The 22,781-nt window shown below is 35.9% G+C and overlaps 1 protein-coding gene across 1 annotated transcript; it reads right to left on the minus strand.

Moving 5' to 3' along the window:
- Positions 1 to 256: 256 nt before the first annotated feature.
- On the minus strand, positions 257 to 21,035 carry LOC579948 (ubinuclein-2). The gene is made up of 15 exons (XM_030981226.1): positions 20,749 to 21,035; positions 17,982 to 18,041; positions 15,977 to 16,081; positions 14,855 to 14,983; positions 14,751 to 14,769; positions 14,405 to 14,537; positions 13,570 to 14,065; positions 12,966 to 13,033; positions 12,052 to 12,221; positions 11,310 to 11,379; positions 10,326 to 10,412; positions 8,909 to 9,052; positions 6,729 to 8,341; positions 6,156 to 6,257; positions 257 to 3,902 (listed from the first exon to the last, which is right to left on the minus strand). The coding sequence occupies exons 1-15, from the start codon at positions 20,911 to 20,913 to the stop codon at positions 3,853 to 3,855; spliced, it is 3,411 nt and encodes a 1,136-aa protein (XP_030837086.1). The 5' UTR covers positions 20,914 to 21,035; the 3' UTR covers positions 257 to 3,852.
- Positions 21,036 to 22,781: the final 1,746 nt, after the last annotated feature.

Here is a 22,781-nt window from a genome sequence, read left to right on the forward strand (position 1 = left end):
GTCTCTATGCGCTTTACAGAACAGAACACAGAAAGGAGAGGAAATGGTGCACTGCGTTCATAATTGTGAGATCTTACAATGTGGTAAATAGATATGTTTTCAAATTACTTCTGAACTTTTCATATGTTTTCATATTTCTAAGGTATTCCGGCAAGCTATTCCATAAAATGTGGCTGCATATCAAAATAACCTTTCCCCATAAGATTTTGTCAGTTTGTAACAGTATGTGGGACACAATATAAAGACATTTTTTAAATACTGAAATGCAGCATTCTTTCTGGTTTATAATGTATTAACAATCCAAGAACAAGAATATTGTAGAATTGAAAACAAAATTTAAATTCATTATCACTTTATCAAAGATACAGTAATGACAAAATATGTTGTACCTCATGCTTGAATAATTAATTTACTCTATGACATAAAGAGATAATCTCATACAAATCATTCTCCTTCTTACCTTTAATCTATATCTATAAGGATACAGAAAATTCAAAAAAAGATATATGGAGTAGAAATTGAAAGATATCTTATGCATATACATAAAATTGATGACATGAGAATCTACCAGAAGAAAGAAAAAAAAAGATTCTTTGGAAATTCATTGGCTGCACCCCCCCCCCCCCCCCCAATTCAATGGTTTAACTTATTGTTTACACTAGGATGTGCATACACTATATAGCAGAACTCAGATTTACAGGATTACAATATCACAATTGTGCTGGTAGATTGTAGGATTGTCTAAAATACTGGTGAGACTCAGAGTGCATAATTGGTTATGAAAATATCTTAAGTAGTGCTTAAAAATGCATGTATTTCTGTATATTCCTTCTTGTGTTGGAAATAACTAAAATCATGCAATGATTTCATAATTTCATTTTTGTCAAGTATTTCTTTCAATCAACATGTAATCTGGAGTAAAAGATATAGTAATACAAATTTGATATTAATCATACTTCTAAGTGTTCATTTCATACTCACAGACAAGCAATAGAGAAACAAACCTCTGAACATGACCAGGGACCCGTTTCACAAAGCCTTTTTTCAATGACAAATTACAAAAATCAGTGACATGTCTGCTGGTAACCAATCAGAAGCAAGGATTTCAGTAGCTTATAACAAAATCTGTCATTTTGTCACTGATGACAAGTTTTGTGAAACGCCCCCCAGGTGGAAAAAACACCATGTACAAAAGCTGCTAACACAACAAAGTCACAAACACGATAATGCTATGTTTGACACCACAAGTATATTACACCATACATGAGGGTATACATGCCATAAATCAGGAATATTTCTGGGTTCTGAACAGCACTCTTTTAGATCTCAAAATGTTAATATGTGCATAAGAAAATACAACCATTGTAACAAAATAACTCCTTTACTGGCAGGCTATAGCTATAGCTCTGAAGTTGTATATATGGAAGAAAATTGATTGTTAAATGACAACTATCCTCAATACAAGGGACATCAATATATTAATACTAGTCTTTATATATCTTTCACACTTACAAGATTTTCAAACAGCCAAGCGGACATTCAGAACTGGTCTTAATCTTGTCTTAGTCAGTTTGTCTGTCTGACCAAAGTATTAACTACAATGTAGGTTATTTCTCGTCTCGTATAAATGCACATTAAGTATTCAAAGAAAGGCTTAGTGCACGAGTATAAATGTACATATTAAACTCTATGCGTGACAAAGATACAAAGGTCATATATCCACACGTCAAAGGTCACAGGTCACACCTCTACAGACAACATTACAGCTTATATGATTAGACAGTTCTCACAAGACTTCTACACTGTTCTAGCTTCATCTACTTACATTCCCATATATTAAAGTGCAGATGCGGACTACTACTGGTCCCACATACTGCCTTCCCTGCATGGTCATATGCAGCATTATGAGTATTCCCTGATTCATGAGTGAGGTTATCACTTTCACATTATTTATTTCAAATCTCTAATCAAAAGTTGAGATTCTAAGAGTCTACAGTCGAGGTAATGAATGAATTGCAGACTGGAAATAGTAGTTGAAGGCTGAAATCTAGCTCACAGATATAACACTTGGTTACACACTTATTTTATAACAGAATATGAACTTTATGAGTTAATACAAAGAATGTTCAATTATCAAAATTTTAGAACCAAATTACACTTCTTGAAAATGAATTTTTTATAAAGTCTCAATCAACATTCAAAACAAACTTGTTGGTCAGAGTTTACTAAAAAGGAAGAGAACAGACAAGATACAAAAATATATAAAATATAGGAATAACAAATACAGAGTAATGTCTATGGAAGATGGGATGAGAGAAAAGAATAAGACATTGATCTATAGATTGAATACTAATAAGACACCAAGATACTGACCAATTCTCTACAGAACCAATAGTCCAATAACGTATATTCTTAATATTCATCAGACAGAAAAATGTGTGTATGGGAGAGAGTGCATGTGTTTTTAATGAAAGTAGGGACTTTTAGATTCTGCACGACGAGAATGTGTACTACCCTTTTAAGGCAATGTGACGTCACTGCCAGTACCTTAAAAGGACGTCACATTGCCTTAAAAGGGCAGTCTACGTTGTTGTTGTGCAGAATCTAAAAGTCCCTAGTATCGAATAAAGTGAACTTGAACTTGAACTTCAACCTCCCATCTCTTACAGAATCCACATATACAATGTCTTGCAAAAGACCTGTTAAAGGAAATTCTGTTGTATGGTTCATCTAGTTTTCAATACACATGAAAAATATCATACACATTTGAAGTGAAACAAACCTCGTATTACACAAAGGTCATACCTCAGTCATACCAGTTTGACATACATTACATTGACAATAGACCAAACATTACCACAAATTGTGTAAGTTTTCAATTAGTTTGGAGTTGGTTTAGAAGTGTGACTGTGATAACAATGAAATAGAAGGATATACAAGATAATGATGTGGTGCATTTTTTATTTATCACTTTATTTGTTGTTCGAATCTTACTGAGACACATAAAAACACTAGTAACAAAAGTTACAGCTTCTATCCAATGCTGTAACTTCTATCAGAAGACTATAAGGAAGTTTAAAATCCCTTCAAAGACTGCTGAAAGGTATTCTCTGGACTAATGCTGATTGTAGGAAAACAGTTGAAATGTACACATAGAAAATACAGACTTCTATATCACACAACTTGTTCATCACATGACTTGTATTATCACATGACTTGTATTATCACATGACTTGTATTATCTCATGACTTGTTTATCACATGACTTGTTTATGACATGAAGAGTTGATCCAGATGGGAGATGAGATCTGAAGATTTACTGGAAGATTGATAATGACCTTGTTCTCTCCATTTTGACCGCATCATTCCCTCAGGCAGGGTGAAGGACTGAAGCGATGATATTTGCAGGACCAGTAGTAATTGACTTAGAAAGTCTCTTGTGATGCTCAGAAGAGAAAGATATCCAAGATCAACCGTGAGCATGTCTATGAACTTGACTTTGACATCGACTTTGAGGATTTCAAGGAGATGGCAAATATATTTCAATAATCAGACCGACGCAAATATTCACAATTTTGCAGGACCTCAATTTGATGGCTGATCTTTGGGAAGATGTTGCATACTTTCGAAATTTTAGAGTTTAGAGTTTACAAGACCCCTAGTATTGTCAGTGACATTGCTTTGTAGTTATATGTTGGTGATCTTCAGATGCCCTTCACATGTCCTTCAGATGTCATTGACCTTGTGATAAACGTCACAGGTTGGTGGACGACCTTCAGATGTCCTTCAGACAAATATCACTGACCTTGTGATGTGATTGACCTTTGACCTTGTGGTAGGTGACTGGTAGAATCAGTGAATTCGATGTTGGCTGGAAGAATTGTCGCCAACATACCTAGGATCTGTGTAAAGGAACAATGTAAGAAACAAAATCAATAGAATATAGAAAGGCACATAAAAGATGAATACCACAGAATGATAAACATATGATGAATGTAAATTAAATGTACATGAAAAATGTTTAATAAGAAGTTTCATTTTCATAGTGAGTTTTAGGTTTAAAAAAAAAGATTTTACCACTGGACAGGTAAAGGTACAGTATTCTCATAAAAAGACCATCCACTCTACAGATACATGTAGGTAGAAAGCCATTGTGTTGGTACTATGCAGGAGTGCTTGGTCCTCTTGACATTCAATGTTTTGCCCTTTGAATCCAGCCCAAGCAATACACATGCATTGTATCTACAGTTGTCTCTCTCATCTCTGGCATCATAACTGAATGAGCTTAAAGTAGTCACCCAAAGAAAATTCATGACAAATGATAATTATGGACAAATTATATATGGGTGGAAAGATTTTCACTTGAAAAACACAAACAATTTGCTGAAAATAATACAGATATCATGGAGAGGCGTAAAAAAATGAACATACAATCCATGCACTGTATTTCATAAAGATTCTCTAACAAGACTAAACTACATATGAGATATTCAATATGGATAAATTACATTTGAAACAATGTTTGAATGATATATATGGAAATGAAATGACATGATATGACATGAGAACAAAAATGAGTGGCGACCTTTCCATGCAAATCTACAGACATGCTTAAAGATACCAATGAACTACATGTGAATGAATAAGTTCTCTATCTTCCCAGGCAAAGTCTAGAGTGATGTCTAAGGAACTACATTGGTATAAATGAGTGACATATTGGCCTGTGTACATGTAAATCTAGAGTCCAATTTAAGAGCAACCTGTAGTGTATATAGATGAGGGGTCTATACACTATGAACATGACGGACAAAGAAAGCGGACAAAACATACAGTTCCTCAGGTAGACAAAAGAACATCCCTTCACTGCTATTATGTAAAAAGGTGAACATGCATGTGACACCTGTTCTACACATTTTTACATAATAGCAGTGAAGGGATGTTCCTTTATCTACCTGAGGAACTGTATATTTTGTCCGCTTTCTTTGTCCGTCATATTCATAGTGATATCTTCCCATGCAAAGTCTACAGTCATGCAAGGCTAAGGAGATATACGAAGTTTCATTTTCATAGTGAGTTTTAGGTTTAAAAAAAAGATTTTACCACTGGACAGGTAAAGGTACAGTATTCTCATAAAAAGACCATCCACTCTACAGATACATGTAGGTAGAAAGCCATTGTGTTGGTACTATGCAGGAGTGCTTGGTCCTCTTGACATTCAATGTTTTGCCCTTTGAATCCAGCCCAAGCAATACACATGCATTGTATCTACAGTTGTCTCTCTCATCTCTGGCATCATAACTGAATGAGCTTAAAGTAGTCACCCAAAGAAAATTCATGACAAATGATAATTATGGACAAATTATATATGGGTGGAAAGATTTTCACTTGAAAAACACAAACAATTTGCTGAAAATAATACAGATATCATGGAGAGGCGTAAAAAAAATGAACATACAATCCATGCACTGTATTTCATAAAGATTCTCTAACAAGACTAAACTACATATGAGATATTCAATATGGATAAATTACATTTGAAACAATGTTTGAATGATATATATGGAAATGAAATGACATGATATGACATGAGAACAAAAATGAGTGGCGACCTTTCCATGCAAATCTACAGACATGCTTAAAGATACCAATGAACTACATGTGAATGAATAAGTTCTCTATCTTCCCAGGCAAAGTCTAGAGTGATGTCTAAGGAACTACATTGGTATAAATGAGTGACATATTGGCCTGTGTACATGTAAATCTAGAGTCCAATTTAAGAGCAACCTGTAGTGTATATAGATGAGGGGTCTATACACTATGAACATGACGGACAAAGAAAGCGGACAAAACATACAGTTCCTCAGGTAGACAAAAGAACATCCCTTCACTGCTATTATGTAAAAAGGTGAACATGCATGTGACACCTGTTCTACACATTTTTACATAATAGCAGTGAAGGGATGTTCCTTTATCTACCTGAGGAACTGTATATTTTGTCCGCTTTCTTTGTCCGTCATATTCATAGTGATATCTTCCCATGCAAAGTCTACAGTCATGCAAGGCTAAGGAGATATACGAGAGGACCATCCGGACATACATGCTAAGTGGCTAAGGAGATATACAAGAGGACCATCTGGACATACATGCTAAGTTACCTGCAAATGCCTGGTGGGCACACAGCAAATCTAGCGCTTCAGGGGGAATAGGATGAGAGGAGGGGGGTAGAGTGGGATGATGAGGGGGTAATAACCCACCTCCTGATAAGAGAGGGGGGCAGGGATAAGGGGAAGAGGCAAAGGCATTAGAGAGAAGAGAAAATTACAATGTGCTGCAGTGTTACTACAAGCTTAGCATTGGTCTTGCTTATTTAAGTGACCCAATCCTTAGGTTTATCCTCTTTCATCTTATTACATACTTCAGGATAAACCAAGATGAGCAGAGTTGACTGCTATTTCTCTTCTGATCTATTTATATAAATAATTAGCGAGGTTGTATGTTGGAATGTCTATCACCCTCCTCTTTTTCTTTACAAAGTATCCCTTATGGAAGTCTGTTACAATGTACAAGTCTAGTTATCGTACATGCCTGGATTTAGAAAAAATGTAAACCAATATTGGCTTCATAGAAGCTACGGAGCACTCAATAAATCAAGTCATTTTATGTAGAACATATTATTGATATTTACGAGTTAGTCTATTGGTATTATTAGAGTGTGCTATGATGCTTACCTGTGGGGGACTGATGGTAGTACGTCCGTGGATCAGGACCTGTGATAACAGCATCCCCTACAGGGCTCAGAGGTACCCCACCCTGGGTAGAGCTTGGTGCCATGGGGTAGGTGTTAGTATAGCTAGCTCCACCTGAGCTCTGCTGCTGCTGTCTGGCTGTCATCTCACCCAGAGGCATTTGTTGGTACCCACCAGCACCTGCTATGGATTGATAGGAAGAGGGAGAGGTGGTAGAGTATGCAGCAGCGATAGGTGAGGTATGACCAGGGCTGTATTGCTTGTGTGGTGATGTGTACTGGCGTGGGGTTGTTGAGGAGTAGGCTCCTAACCCTGATGGTGATGTCTGCTGGGGTATTGATGGCGATGCTTGGGCTTTCATATGATGGCTGTGTTGAGAGGGAGTGGAGAATGCTGATCCTGGGCTGTGGGCAGTACCAGCTCGTTGCTGGGGGTTGGTTGGCGAGACGTAGCTTGACCGACGAGAGGTAGATTGTGATGATGGAGATAGACGGATGTTACCGTTGCCGGGGGCAACCTGAGAGGACATCTGAGGTAGTGGATCCATGCCCCCACCTAATCTTTGAGTCTTCACACTTGATGATCTACCCTGTAATGAAGTATTGCTTGTTGGTTGTGTGTAAGGCATCGTATGTACCCCTCCAAGGACAGTCTGTGTTTTAGGTACCGATGCTTGTCCTTTCTGCTGCTGTGTTCCTTGAACTTGGATTCGGATGTTGGACTGAGTTGACATCATCTCAATCTTAGAGTCTCTCATAAGTCTAATCACTGGCTGACCAGACTTGGATACACTGCTCACAGTATGTCTCCCTTTACCCATCATACTAGATGATGTCACATCCTTAGCCTGCACACCAGGCTCTTGTTTATGCATTGTTTTCATGTTGTGTATATTACTGATGGCAGATAACTTGGCAGAGTAAGATTGCTGACTGGACAACGAGTCTACACCTGCCTGTTTTGGAAGCATTTCCCCTGTAGACATTGCGGCTAGTTTAGCAGTCTCTGGCATCATTGAAGCTTTCTTAGTTCCTTGAACTCTGACATTCATATCTACAGTTCTTACATTTGATACTGAACCACCTACTCCTGGTCTTACATCTTGAGAGTTTGTCACTAATTGTTGGTTTAGCATCTGGTCTACCAGGAAGCTAGGATCCAGATTAGGCAAGGGTGATGTACTAGAAACAGGAACACTCTGCCCTGGAGCAACCGGTGCTTCTTGATTGCTATCTGATGAAGCCGTTGCATACTCTGTGCCTTTCAGCTGAGAGCTTGAGATGACTGCATCCATAGAGTCCTCTCCACTACCGGTATAATCAACCAAAGACACACACTGGAGGACATCATCTCCATGCTTGGTTGTGACTGGACTACCCATCATCTCGTTGATCTGTGAGCTAGATGGTTCAAACTCTTGAGTCTCTGATGAACCATGGGGGGCGATACTTGACCCTTCAATGTCGTCACCACCAATGGTTTTCTTGACAGTCGTTAGGAGCAGTTTCCTGGGAGGTCCAGGTGTAGCCTTGCGCTGCTTGCCTACAGAGTATGTCACATGGTCATGGACTCCTCTGCTCTCCTTGTAAAGATTTCTGCAAAGAAAAGAAGATTATCATTAGAATTGACTACAGCATCTTTGTGCTTTTATAAGAGGAAGCTGATTAGATTGCATATCACTGACATGTAATAAAGCAATAAAAACAAAGTCATCCTTTAGTCGAGTATCAAGTACATAGATATGATTGAATTAATTTACTTAAAGATAAATGTGAGTTCTGGTCATGCGATTGCATTGTGAAGAAAAGGTGTGGAATGGATCAGAAAAAGTTGATCATGTAGCATGTCAGTATTGGTGTGTACTGCAAGGTTCCGGAGTCATCAAAATCATAATAAATTTGGCCCAGTCTTGGTAAAGTAACAAGCACTGTACACAGAAAGATGTATATGGGACTACACAAATGGTTTCAGGGTTACCTACCTTGATTTCCTTATCTTTCTATGCTCATTACTCAGCCAGTATACATTTTCTACCAAAATTGTTTGGCAAATGACATTTATTTGTAATCTTGATTCAGTGTAAGTTTCGTTTGATTATGTGAGAATTCATTTTTTTTTTTTTACCAGAACTCAAGTTTATCTTTAATTTGACTGCGTCTGACCTTGTTTGTATCCAATCCTTGGGCCATAGGTTCTTGACGTCTGTATCCAGGAAAGCCTTGAGGTATTCCTCCGCAGACTGGGTTCGGGTTTTACTGATCTCAAACGTCTTCACCTTCACCTTGACTACTTCACACAGCAGAGCTCTGTATCAAGAAACATAACATGGATGGGATATTAGCCTTAAGGTATTCCTCAGCAGACTGGGTTCAGGTTTTACTGATCTCAAACGTCTTCACCTTCACCTTGACTACTTCACACAGCAGAGCTCTGTATCAAAAAATATAACATAACATGGATGGGATATTAGGAGGAGAGTATGTTAGGGTAGGGGAGTGTGTTAGGGCAAGAGGATGACCAAGGCGGTGCACTTCATAACAGCAGAGATCTGCACTTCATTGAACTTTTCAAAGGCTTAAAGGTAATACAAAGTTTTGGTAACTATTGAAAATTGGGTGGACAGTGATTCTTGACAATTTTGATATATTTGGATGCCCCTGTGGATGTATTATCAGCACTAGAAAAATTAGCCCCTAAAACACTTCTGCTTTCGAGAAAAATTGAATATAAAAATTTACCGGTGCTCCCGGTAAATGTTGATAAATTTCAAATGCCGTACAATGGTAGCTGCGACCATGAAAATCTCAGAATATTTAGTTGTGATATATACTTTCCAAACGGGAATAGCTAATCGGTCGATTTTAGTCAAGAAACATTGTTTTATAGCTTAATTGATATCCTGACCTTGAGAGGGAGCTATACCACATAAAGAGTTTATTAATTACCAATTCATAATTTTAGACTCGACTTCAACCGCGACAACGATCACTGAACATTGTAGGATCGCATATGCTTCCAATATGTTCATTTGAACCAACTTCATGACCCCATACCAAAACTTTGTATTACCTTTAAGTTTGGTCAAACAACAACCAGAAAGGAGTCTGTCACTCAACTTTTGTCAAATGTACAATGTACATATGTATTTCAAATGTGGAGGTTTTAGGGTTAGGGTTAGGGTTAAGGTTAGGGTAAATATAAATGTAAATGTGGCAGTCTCATGGTCTGATCTATAGCAAATAAAGAGTGAAGGTAAGAAATTTAACAAATAAAAAAAAAGGGGGGGGGGGGGCTGATCAAGAGTACAATTTTTGAAATGCTACAGAGCATCTTCATTTATGGCACTTCCCACTGCATCAAAATATAACATGAAACATTTATATATATATATATATATATATATATCAGCATTCAATTGCATGGCATAGATCTAAGGGTGGAGAGGGCACTAATATTATTGTGGGGGGGGGGGGGGTGGTGCTGGTCTTACTAGGTAGATATAATGCAAGAGAATAATTGACTTCTTTTATTCTTTCTCTATGTTTTATTCCTTCTATTCAAGACATGAATATTACATACCTCAACCTGATATCCCAGAGGAACTTCTTCTTAGGTGGTTTGAGTTCTATTAACTTTCCTTCTGCATCATGTGTCGGCCCAAGATCCCTTTTACAACAAAAGATAAAGAACTAGATTAGATAAAGGTTCACACTCAACATACATGCGATAACAACTCATACTTGAGAAAACATTCCATTTTTCTCACCGAGACTCACTATAATATCAAAATTTACCATCAATATCATCTTTGATTTTCAAAACAGCATCAAGGGCATTTTATTTACTCCAAATTCAAAGTGCATTCGCATTCAAATTTAATTTTTCCTTATTCCTAACAGACGTTCATTTTCAAATCTATATACATCAGGAAAATGAAAAAGTTCCATGTAGGCAATACACATTTGAATCTATTGTACAAATCTGTTATCTAAAGTATTTGCTTTTTAGTGTGTGTATGGTAATCTGTCACAGGATGACAAAAGGAAGCTTGAACAATCAAGAAAAAAATGTGCAACGCGTGATTGGTGCATGATCCAGAAGACACTTGCTATCAGGAACGATCTAATGCACCCTTTGAATGGCTGTTTTACTTTTAACAGATCTGGCTGATGTTAATTTCCTTTTCCTGTACTATGTTGTGATACACATTGGTTTTTCTTACTTCCTTAAAACTTATTTTGTATAGACTTCCGTTTTGTGATCACACAATGTATATTTGTCCTTGTACACTTCTTTGTTATGTATAGTTCTGCTGTTTATTGTTCAACCAATGGAAAAAGTATTTCTGTTGTATGACAGATGATTTTATAATAAATTCAAATATTCAGATTCAACTTCAAATCAAGAACTAGACATAACTGCTTAAATTCTTGATCAAATGCTGGATATATCTGAATGATAAATTCCATGTGCACAAACATTTCAGTTTCTAAAACATTCAGAAAAAGCAATTTAGCATTTGTCAAAGTAACCTTTTCCTTAAAGGATTTCTATTTTACTCACATCTTGAGAGAGACTTCTTCACATTCGGTTTTAAATCGCATCTCTTGATCTGGCATCACTTGAGCAATACCTGAAATAGTAGAATCATACATGTGATCAGAGCTCAAATATGGTAAAAATTGTTATTGCTGAAATTGCATCAAATGATCTTTTAAATTCTAGAGGCATTATATCAAAAAAATTGTGCATGAGGAAAAGGGGCAAGTTTCTTGAAGAACCACAGTTCTTAAAGTTCAGGTCGACGTTTCACGAAACTGTTTGAAGTACATTTTTGTACAAGTTTATCGACATTGAAATTATTATATATATAATTAACATGCATTTCAAAGGGATGCAAGTAAACTTGTACTAAAAACAGCTTCTTGAAACGATGCCATGATTAACATATTCCAAACAACAAGTTACAGAGGGAGAGAGAGAGAAAGAGAGAGAGTGAGAGTGAGAGGGAGAAGCCATTATTGCATGTGCGAGGATAATAACATTTGCAAAGTGCTGATTGTTTCGTTCTTAAAAATAGTCATATCAAGTTACTCTTAGACAATGATCGTCATGATGAAATAGTGTCAAACATAAAACTTGTTACTAAATAACACTGACATAACAAGATCATATTGCATTTAGCAGCAGAATTTCCATCACTGAACAAGTGTTACAAATTCAATCTAGGAGCTTGACATGGTGACAAATTGATGTACAGCAGAGCTGTTTTCTATAAAACCGTATCACTACCACTGAGACTAACCTTCGCGAAGTCTTTGAAGAGGTTCTTTAAGATGATTGTCTTGAATACCTAGCTGAAGTTTCTTAGCTCTCTTCTGAAGAGTGACTTTAGTGCAGGGTAGATGGCAAGCAAGATGTGAATAGACAGCTGATCTCTTGCTGCAGTTCACCAAACGAGTACCATGTTCAATCCTGAGAAATGAAAATAATAATATTCCGCTTTTATATAACCCTTCATACATCTACAATGTCTCTATGCGCTTTACAGATATACCAATACCCCGGTCATTAGATCCAGTGCTTGCCCGCACACAATGTGTGCACAATCTCCATTCCCTGGGGAGTATTCCAGCCAGGCGTTACTTGACGTTCAAAAACTGTTTGACCAACAATGACGATCGCATCCTACCGGGTACCCATTTGACACCTGGGTGGAGAGTAGTAAGTGCAGGTTAATATCTTGCCAAAGAATATTAGAAATGAAAATACTTGACGGCTATCAAAGACATTGAAACAGCTTGAGTCATATGTCCTATAAACATAGTTTAAATCTACATTGAAAAATAATGCTTCCATGTTACATATTTCCCCACAAATCTTCTGCCCTTTGATTTTCAGTTGAATGATGGTGGGGGAACATTAATAACATCTGTGTTGTTCATCTAAATTCCTAAAGGGATGTCGTGTTGGGTTGGGAACTCGTTAAATTACTCATGCATTTTCAGCTTTATGTATATATAGTCAGTTTTCATAACATGTCTAAATTTTCCCTCACACTCCTTGTAGTAAAATATGTCACAAAGTTATGATACAATTAATGGTTCATTGAAACAGTTCCGCAGCTCTTCTAATGGGGATTAACTCAAACACATATGCATCTTGGTACACTACAGAATATCATCATTGGATTTAATTTTTTTTTTGGTCCAAACTTACTTGAGTAACAGACCATTGACATAGGAATTGAAGAATTTAGTCTTTCCCTCTACTGACTTTCTGGCAGCCTGTAGAGAAGGCAAGGAAGAAAGAACAAGATTTTGAAATACAAGATATTACTGATATTTGCTACTCCACATTCTGACTATTGGCATTTATATAAGTGGAACTGACCAATAAGTCATGGTCACTTGATTAAGGAAATAGAGCATGTTTGGTTCTTATGTCATTATATGATAATGAGATGTCTTGCAGTGAACAGGAAGAGCCATCAATAAATAAAGTACCCATATGTTATTCAACATTCTGTTAAAAAGTAATACTAAACATTTTTAAAGCCCATCTGTACTAGTTTGGCCAGGAGGGATTAGACCTGCAAGGTCACTGACAGGTGGTTATCTCATCACATCAGCTCTTAATTAACATAAGAAAAGAAGATCTTGGGGGACCAACAGGCACCGATAAGGCATTGGTAGCTACATATATAAGTAGTGCAGTGGGGCTTTAAAGTATAATGAATAGGAATTACTTCTTACCACTAGAGTTTAATGTCTGAAACAGACATAGAAATCTAATTGAATTTTATCAAGAAATAAGAAATTACCTCTTTTATCTTCTGAATGTTGTCTACAAGTTGTAGCGGCAGTTCTAGTGGTAAGTTGACCATCTCTTTTGACCCCATCTCCTCACCCCCTGTACCTGGAGCTGAAGGTGATACATTGACATCGCTATCCTGATCACCACCACTCCCTGCAGCCACGCCCCCGGTAGAACCAACCCCGCTCATCATACCCTCAGTCCCATTCACAAAGTCAACCATGTCCATCGTTTCTTTATCAAGATCATTTACTGAGATACCAAGATCCAATGACATGTCCACCCCGCCCGCCTGGGCCCCGCCCGACGATGATACCATCCCCTGAGGGGTGGAGTTTGAGGAAGAGGCTTTGGATGTTGCAGCATTTGAAGTGGAAGGTGTTCCATTGAAGGTTGAGGTAGCTGGATGACTTTGCGGTGAACCGGTGCTACGCTTGAGTAGCTCAGCTACGGTTTGGGTGCGAATCACCCTCGGTCCCTTCTTCTTCTTTTTCTTATCTTCCCTAAATTCAGAAAAATCCATCACAAATGTTACGTCACTGTCATACACATGGGTAAAATGTTAGGGCCTTTTCTTTACATATCTTATTGTTTGTATTCTTATACTTACAAGTTGTGTTATTTTTGCCTCTTCTACCTTTAATAGTCTTCATTAGTCAATCCCTTTACATCTAATTGAAACTGAAAATTTAAATTATGCTACAAAAGCCTCAAGGAACCAAAATAATGAAGAAAATACTTTGATATGATGATTTTAATGGTAAAAAATTCATTATAATTAAATTAAACATACATGTATGGTACAGCATTTGCTAGTAACAAATGAAAGAACTTGAAATTACCTGAACTTTTTCTTTAGTTGTTTCTTGGTTTTCTTTGAGATGTGATCTCCACTCCCACTTTCACTTGATAGCTTCCTCTTCATTTTCTTCTCTCTCTTTCCGTCTCCATTCTCCATCTTAAACCTCTTCTTTTCTGTGGTAAAACAATCATTATTGATGGATTAAAATAAATCAATTACAATTTTTTTTACAAATGGAGCATTCTGCAAAGTTCAATAAATCAGGACAAAGACAAAATACATCCATTGAATTAAAAATCTCCCTTCAGTACATGTAGTATAATGTTTTTAGTACAAATGTATGGCTTAGTATGGGAGTTTTTCTTTTGTTAAACATTACCTTAGACCCAGGGTCTGGTAGCTAGCCTATAACTGAATTGGGAGAATACAGACAGACCTTACAATACACAATCATGAATGAAACCCTCTCCTTTATATAATTGTTTCTTACCTTTGGTGTCTTAGGTTTTTGGAAATCACCATCTTCAGAATCTGAGATTTCCTTGAATTTCAGCTGACCAGAATTGATGTAAAAACCTCCAAACTGTGTTGTAAGACTGGCAGGGACTAATTCATCATACTAAAAATAAGAGACAACAAGAACTGTTATATAAATACCACTTATATCAACTCATACTTCAAACATACAAGTAGCATTACATTTTGTATTTCTGGTTTGTACATTAGGTGTATACACGTGTCATCATGCTTTAATTGAAATTTGAAATTACATAAAATTGAACTTGAAGTTCTTTATGTTTTACTGTAGCACTACTTATAGTTTTAATTAAAATTGTTGCATGTATCAAACACTCTATCTCAACTTATTCTCAAGGCATTTGCCCTTTCAGGAAATTAATTTTGATAAAGTGTATCATGAGTGTTCACATGTACATGTACTGTGTATCAAGTTATCACCAACAAATACTACATGTATTTTAACTTTGAACTAAGAAGAAAAATAATCAACAATCATAATCTTCAAAATGTGCAGAATTCCAATTCCCACCAATACATGTACGTATTTGAATACAAATAACAGATGCCAACAGCATATTTATTTAATAATCAATAACATATAGTCATTATACAAAATACAGACAATTTCATGAAGTACATTTCAGATGCTTCTATTCTGTTGCACAGTTACATGTACATCAAGTTTATTTACATTCAAGTACAGTTTTATACAAAGGTAAAGATTAATCCCACTGGCTATGTCCATACCTGCCAACATTTGAAAAAAAGAAGTAGGAATTTTTAGCACGGTATGCCTTTAAAAATAAGAAATTGCACTTGCAGCAGCAGTGTTACTGGCAATACGCGGTAAATCTGTACCAAAAAGCGCATACAAATTCGTTGCTCGATCATGCAGCCATTCAATATGTGAACTCTAAAATCATGGCAGATGATAAAACAAGCTTAATTCGGCTTTACATTAGCACACACACCAAAAAAAAAAAAAATGAAAAGTCAGAATATATTCAGAATTTTCAGGTCCTAAAAATCCAGAAAATCAGATTATTTGGAAGGGTTCGCAAGTATCTACGTCTACATGTTAATATATACTTACACATTCTGAGTTATCCACAAACGGATCATCTACATCATAACCCATTCCAGCGTCTATCAGATCCTCTAAAATCATCTTCTTCTTCTTTCCCTTCTTACCAGGTTTCTATAAAATAAAAAAGGGAATTGAATCAAAACTAAACATTTCAACACCTTGCTCAAAAACTTGCTCATGTAATTTAAAGAAAATGTAAAAATATTTAAACACAGTAACATACACAAGAATACTGTGCTTATGTAGGAAGGAGAGACATACATGTCATGAACGAATAACCCTCTTTGTTTTGCATGATGAGTTCAATTTTCAAGAACAACAATCTTTATGTACAGTGTATGTATGAACACAATTCTATAAATCTGTAAATATATAAATAACAAATGTGGTTTACGAGTTTCTGAAAATGGACTGAACTTCCGAATCCAATGAATTTATAGTAGGTAAATTAGTCATAATTTTGAGCAAGCTCAGTTAATCAGTTTCCATGTACTGTACCAGTACTGCGTACTACTGGCAGCCCTTATTTGACACTTAAAACTTGAAAGCCTACATGTACAGTGTATACGTACAATACAAAGTATACAAGTAGGTCTACCAGAAGATAATATTGTGGGATTAAATTAATGTACACATTACTGTAAAGCCAATATTTACACGTAAATATATTATCGATGATCAAGGGCTCAAGAACAAATCAGCGTAAAGACACAACCACTACTTTTCCATAATCATCATTCCCTTTCCGTGGATCAAGAACTCACTACCGGTACTAAGTATCACAGTCATTATAATATAAGAACTATTTCAGGAGTAATAAATGAAAATAATCTATTGAAGTGCCCCACTATGATCTGTGTGGTCTCGGACTGCTGCATGACCTGGTGACTGCTTGTGCTATATCTAGAGTAAAGACGTGGTGTGTGATTTGCAACGAGGCTTACTTTTGTGATTCTAACTTGCAAAATTACTCGCTGGAAATAGTTTTGCTTATTGTTAGATTAGCGATCAATGAGTGATTCACAAAATTCACGAAAATAAAAACCCAGCGAAAAAATAACTGCTTATACTGCAGCATACAGTGCATAGTAATACAGATACTGTGTAGGCCTACGTGTACATGTACATTGTAGGTGTACAAGTGCTAAACCTGTGCAACATATCCATGCATCTTGGTTGTCAGAGCGTGAAGGATCACTTGAATGAAGTAATTGCATCAGTTTCCTCATGAATAATTCATGTGTGACACTTTATACATGTACATGTATGTACAGTGTACGTAGCTTGTAAGTTGTGTGAAAGCTGAGAGATAGATGGCTTGCCCAACTATTAATAAATCTCAAGTATTAATTTCATCAACTCTGATATTCTCTATGATTTGTTGTGGCAGTGCCAATATTCCTTTTATGGTTAAATTTATATGACAACGACTGTATGAAAGTTCTTCCTGCTGCGCCTACAATTATTACAGCTGAATAAATTCGCTGTTTTCAATCAGACTTTCAATTCTACCTGACAGATCTACCACATAAAATAAAACTCCAGATACAGACCCAGTACATGGCCATAGGGCTTAAAAAAGGCTTTGATTGAAATATAATGCAAGAAATATAAATATGTTGGAAGACAATCAAATATAAGACATGTAAACAAGAATAATCTTGGATTGGAATCTTCAGAAAAATTTAATCACTCAATTTCTTAATGGGTCACATTTAATCTTTTTTTCCCATTAATTAAAAAAAAAAGCATGAAAAAAAAAACTCCTTTTTTCAAAGGCATTCCATGAAAATTCTTGAAAACAAATTAACAAAAACATGTTTTCTATAAACAGAAAACATGTATACAGGAACATTAATATGATTATCATGTTATGAATGATAGTATGATACACTTATTAATCCCTTAATTTTTTTATTAAAAATAACCATATTTAAAAATTTTAAAAATCGGAACATCTATTTTTTTCTTCCTCAGTGCGATGTAAATGGAGATAAATCATGATACTCACATTATACTTTTCTTCAAATTTCTTTGCTATGGCTTCTAATCCTTGCAAATCCTCTTCATAATATCATTGAAGATCTTGGACTCTTGAGCTTCTTCTCCCTGTAGATCAAAATAAATAGTTATAAAGTGAAATATATTATGCATTGACAAGTACATGTACTTGTTAACTCGTTATCATATGCAGTATTCCAAGAATTAAAAATAATGATACAATTATGGTGATGATGATAATGATAATAATTATAATATTAATATTAATATCTATATAAATTAATGATTACAATATACTAATAATATTAATAAGATGAAGAAGAAGAAGAATATTTATTATTACAATATTTCTAATAATATTAATAAGATGAAGAAGAAGAATATTAATCACTATCATTGGACCAAAAATTAAAATAATAATACAATGATGGTGATGATGATAAATGATAATTATAATAATAGATTAATGCCTAGACTATATGAAGTAATGATTAAAATAATAATAATAATAATAATATAATAATAATAAGAAGAAGAATAATTACTATCATTGGACAAAGAAAATAATAATAAATTGTATCAAAGAACAATACACATACGTGTATTCATTCACATATTGATTTTTTTTTTTTTTTTTGCTTCTTGATGTTAAAAATGGAATGAAAGTTAATTCACATGATAAATATCACAGGGGTGTACTAGCTTGATGAATTATGGATATCGAGAGACTTTGTAAAGGTATCTGGTTGCAAGAAGTATGAAAATATAATAGAATATTGCAATCTACAAACACATAGGCCCGAATTCACAAAGCAAGGTTTGAGCTCAGACCAAGTTGACCTCAACCTCCTTTTGTTTCGCCAAACTCCCTTGTTATTACAAACCAGGTTTGTAAATAAAAGGAGGTTTGGCGAAACAAAAGGTTTGAGGTCAAACCTTGGTCTGAGCTCAAACCTGCTTTGTGAATTCGGGCCATAGATACAAGTACTGTAGGTCAATTTAGGAGTAAAACAATTACAAATGTATGCAAACTCTCTTTCAAAGACGTCATAATAATACAAAACTTTTATTAGATAACATTTTCACCCATTTGTCAAATCATTGATATCTTCAAGACTTCAAGTTCAAAACTCTTAAATTAAGAATAAATACATGTAGAGGTCTACACCAAAAAATATAGATAATGATGGTTCAAGCCAATTTTCAATTACCTTTTAACTTCTTAAATATTGGATTGGAAAGAAAAAGATGTTTAGTTTCCCTTCATCAATTTAGAAGAATAACAAAAATGAATCAGGTTTTGTTAGTTCGGTACGATAGATCCAAGTAAATCCAAAGTCAGATCAGTATCACCCATTCATTCTTTATTCGCTTCTACTTTCGCAACCAGGTCATATTTATCTACAAACAGCTTCTTTCTATCTAAATAAAGAGCAACGTTTTCAAAGTAAAAGCGAGTTTAAAAACCCAGAAACACACCAAAACATGGACCGAACGATCCTTCATTCAAGTTTTCAGCGCACTGCCACTGCACCGCGACAGAACGCTTTGCATGACCGAACCTGACCCCCGCGGACCCAGCGCCCACACACGCGCGAACGATGCGAAACATTTCCCATTCAATCAATCCGTCAATAAATACACACCGCTCATTACCGCATCGAAAAATAAACCCGATCCTACGAAACCAGTTCCTCTTTATTATCCCCGAACGAACCCAACTCCACAAACACCATTTCCCGCTCGACATCCACAACGAAACACCCCGATGGGCAAAGCCCCGCTCAACTACCCCTCCGAAGTCCAATTCATTCACCAACACTAACCCAACTATACACACACCAACCACATGCACACAACGCATACACACAGAATACACACACGGACACCGTCTGTGACTTCATGCAAATCAGCTCGTTAATGATATGCACGCTCCACAAGAGATTCTCTTCATTCTATCAAAATAATTTTGCACAGAAATTTCTTCTTTCAACACGATGTGCAACAGAAATATACTATAATCGAACACATCATCAATATAACACTAGCACACACGTCCCACGATCTTTTTCCAGCACAGGCAAGGCATGCACTCTATTTGACCCTCAACAGAGCTGCAGCATCCACAACTCACTCACCAATCAAATTTCCAGCACATCTCTACGTGACATTTACTTGATTTATTCAAACATACAAAACCTTGTCAAAGTCAAAAATTTAATATCATTTATACATCTCTTACCCATTTAGTACAAAACGTATAAAATCTACAATGCGCCGTGGTCCGAAGATACGAGCGGTGCGCACCTCGTAATTCAGTAAAATCATATCATTTGTCAATCTTTATTTGTGTCGAGTTTTCAAGTTCATTTCATGTTATTTCGCCCCGCCCTTCGTCTAGTTTTCGGGTTGGCAAAGCCATAGGAAAAGATGGCGGCTAGTTCTTGGATAATTGTCTTTCATTCCCGTTTATTCTGAGCTACACAAAACCATGTAGTAAAGGTTCACGTTTTAGATTGAGGCATTGCAAGAACACAACAAAAGACCTCACCATTTTACAGACATATCCCAAGCCGGTTTTCACATGTCTTGTCACATACGGAATAGTATAATTCATATCGGATAGTATGAGCTTGTTAAAAGTGTGGAAAAAGTGTGAAAATACAGTAAAATTTGAAGAAAAGTAGCAAGAACGTTTAGAACAGATTTTGTTCTGCGGAATTCATGACATAGGAATAGTAAAAGGTGATAGAGGGTTGTGAGATTTGCGTACGTACCACAGCATTTTTAACCAGGACAGGGTAGGCAAATTCTGAACATAGCTCTTCTGTTGTTTCTCCCAGGTCGAGCACAAGTCGCAGTGCAGGCTTAGTTATGTTCTCTCTCAGATCCTTAAAAAGTGGTCCAACCGAAGCTGGTATAATCCTTCTACGTTCCGCCATAACTAAAATATCACCTTATTCCATTTCCCGATATTTAACAGCAAAACTATCCGTATGGGTTGCCCTTCTCATGCGGGTCGCCATCTTCACACTATTGACACCACTGCGCATGCGTATGTTTATTCCGCGCTTGAAGTTATATAGGAAAGTTTAGACGAGTGTAGAGAGGCGGGATTTTGAAGCCTAGCACTGTATAGCCTACGTGTTATGAATGATTATGAGAGTAATACAAGTTTCAATGCTGATTGTGAGTTAAATTTAATTACGATATAAGTGTTATACACGTATTAGTAGTATAAAAGGAAACGTAGACTCCTCACATTGGCGAAGATAAAGTGGTTGGTTGCCGGTGCCCATCATCCCCACCACCCCCCCCCCCTTGCACCAGGTTCTTCGATTTTGAGTCCAACTTTTTAATAGCTCACGCTCCCCCCCCCCCCCCCCAAGGGCTCGTGATATCTTGTTCTTCATTTGAGCATAGCCTTACATTGTGGAGTGAATGAGTCAGCGACACAAATTGGGCCACATTTTGTATGTGCTGTACGTTGTTACATAAATTATATTCAAACTGGAGAAATATAAAGCTGTAATCATGTATGAAGGGTGATCAAAGTTCTCGGAGATTTTGAAAATATTAGAAAATGTGATATCGATCATGATTTCTCATATTTTACACAAATGTATTAATTTCAATTTTTACCAGTGGACGGCAAAGTTTTTTACTAAAATTGTTTCAACTAGAAAATGTATTGTCAAAGACAAAGGATTTCGCCGGAGATATCGCGATCTAAAAATTCGATGTCGGATCGGTCTTTTATCACAACCCTTTTTTCTCTCTTTGTAGGAAAGTTTGAAAAATCATTGTGGAAAAGACAATTGGAAATCTATATGCAAGCTGGACGAGGAAATTGTTAAAAAATGTATGTGTTATTTGTTTAAAATGTGAAAGTATAATTTTGTTAATGTGAATATTCTTCTTCTGTATGTGTAACTTCATCTGCAAATATATTTATATGAAAAATATTTTTAACTTTATTGTTCGCTTGCAAAGTTGAATTTTATCTGTAATTTTGTATAAATGTTATAAATAATGTAAAATTTTCTTTATGAGAGAAATTAATAAAAACCTACGAAAACAACAAAAAGTGCGCGGTGCAACTAAAAAAAGTCATAAAAATGACGAGACCTTACTTCGCGCACGGGCGTTTATAGCCGATTATTAAAAAATGCGATCCATCAAAATAAGTTAATTTCATAATTCGCAAGGCAAGATATCATACAATCAGTTGGTACCACTTCTTACTTACAATTTTGAGGATATCTGCTCTCAAAATGATGATTTCCCGACCTTATTTGCAAATTCATAATTTTTCGAAACGGACGCAAATAATTGCAAAATGTGCCTATATCTTTTGTCAATATTTTCATACTTTCACACCAATCCAGATATTAAAAATCCGTCCCTGGGTAATTTTATGTCCTCTTTCCATTGATGATATTACATTTTCGAAATCTTACCATTTTTTTTGAGATAGCGAACTGGTATGGTCACACCACCATCCGAATTTCCCCATAAAGATACGTGGAGTCACCAATAATTGGCCAAAAGCCACATCTAATGCGGCCATGTTATGAAAGTGAATTATCATATGTAATGGTCAAATAATTACCTATAGGCCGTGTAAAGATTTCAACAACGTTTTACTTAGATCTTTTAGTGGTCAATAGGAACAATGCAAAGTATTTTTTTACAAAACGCTTTAAAAATATGCAGCAAAACATGCAAAACGTCATAGTAGGCCTACGTGTCTATATCAGATTTCATAAATTTTCAAATTGGTCAACAAAACATGTAGTTTAGCCTTCTC

The sequence above is a fragment of the Strongylocentrotus purpuratus genome, unplaced genomic scaffold (genome assembly GCF_000002235.5).
Source record: "Strongylocentrotus purpuratus isolate Spur 01 unplaced genomic scaffold, Spur_5.0 spur5_scaffold_11, whole genome shotgun sequence".
Taxonomy (NCBI): Eukaryota; Metazoa; Echinodermata; class Echinoidea; order Camarodonta; family Strongylocentrotidae; genus Strongylocentrotus; species Strongylocentrotus purpuratus.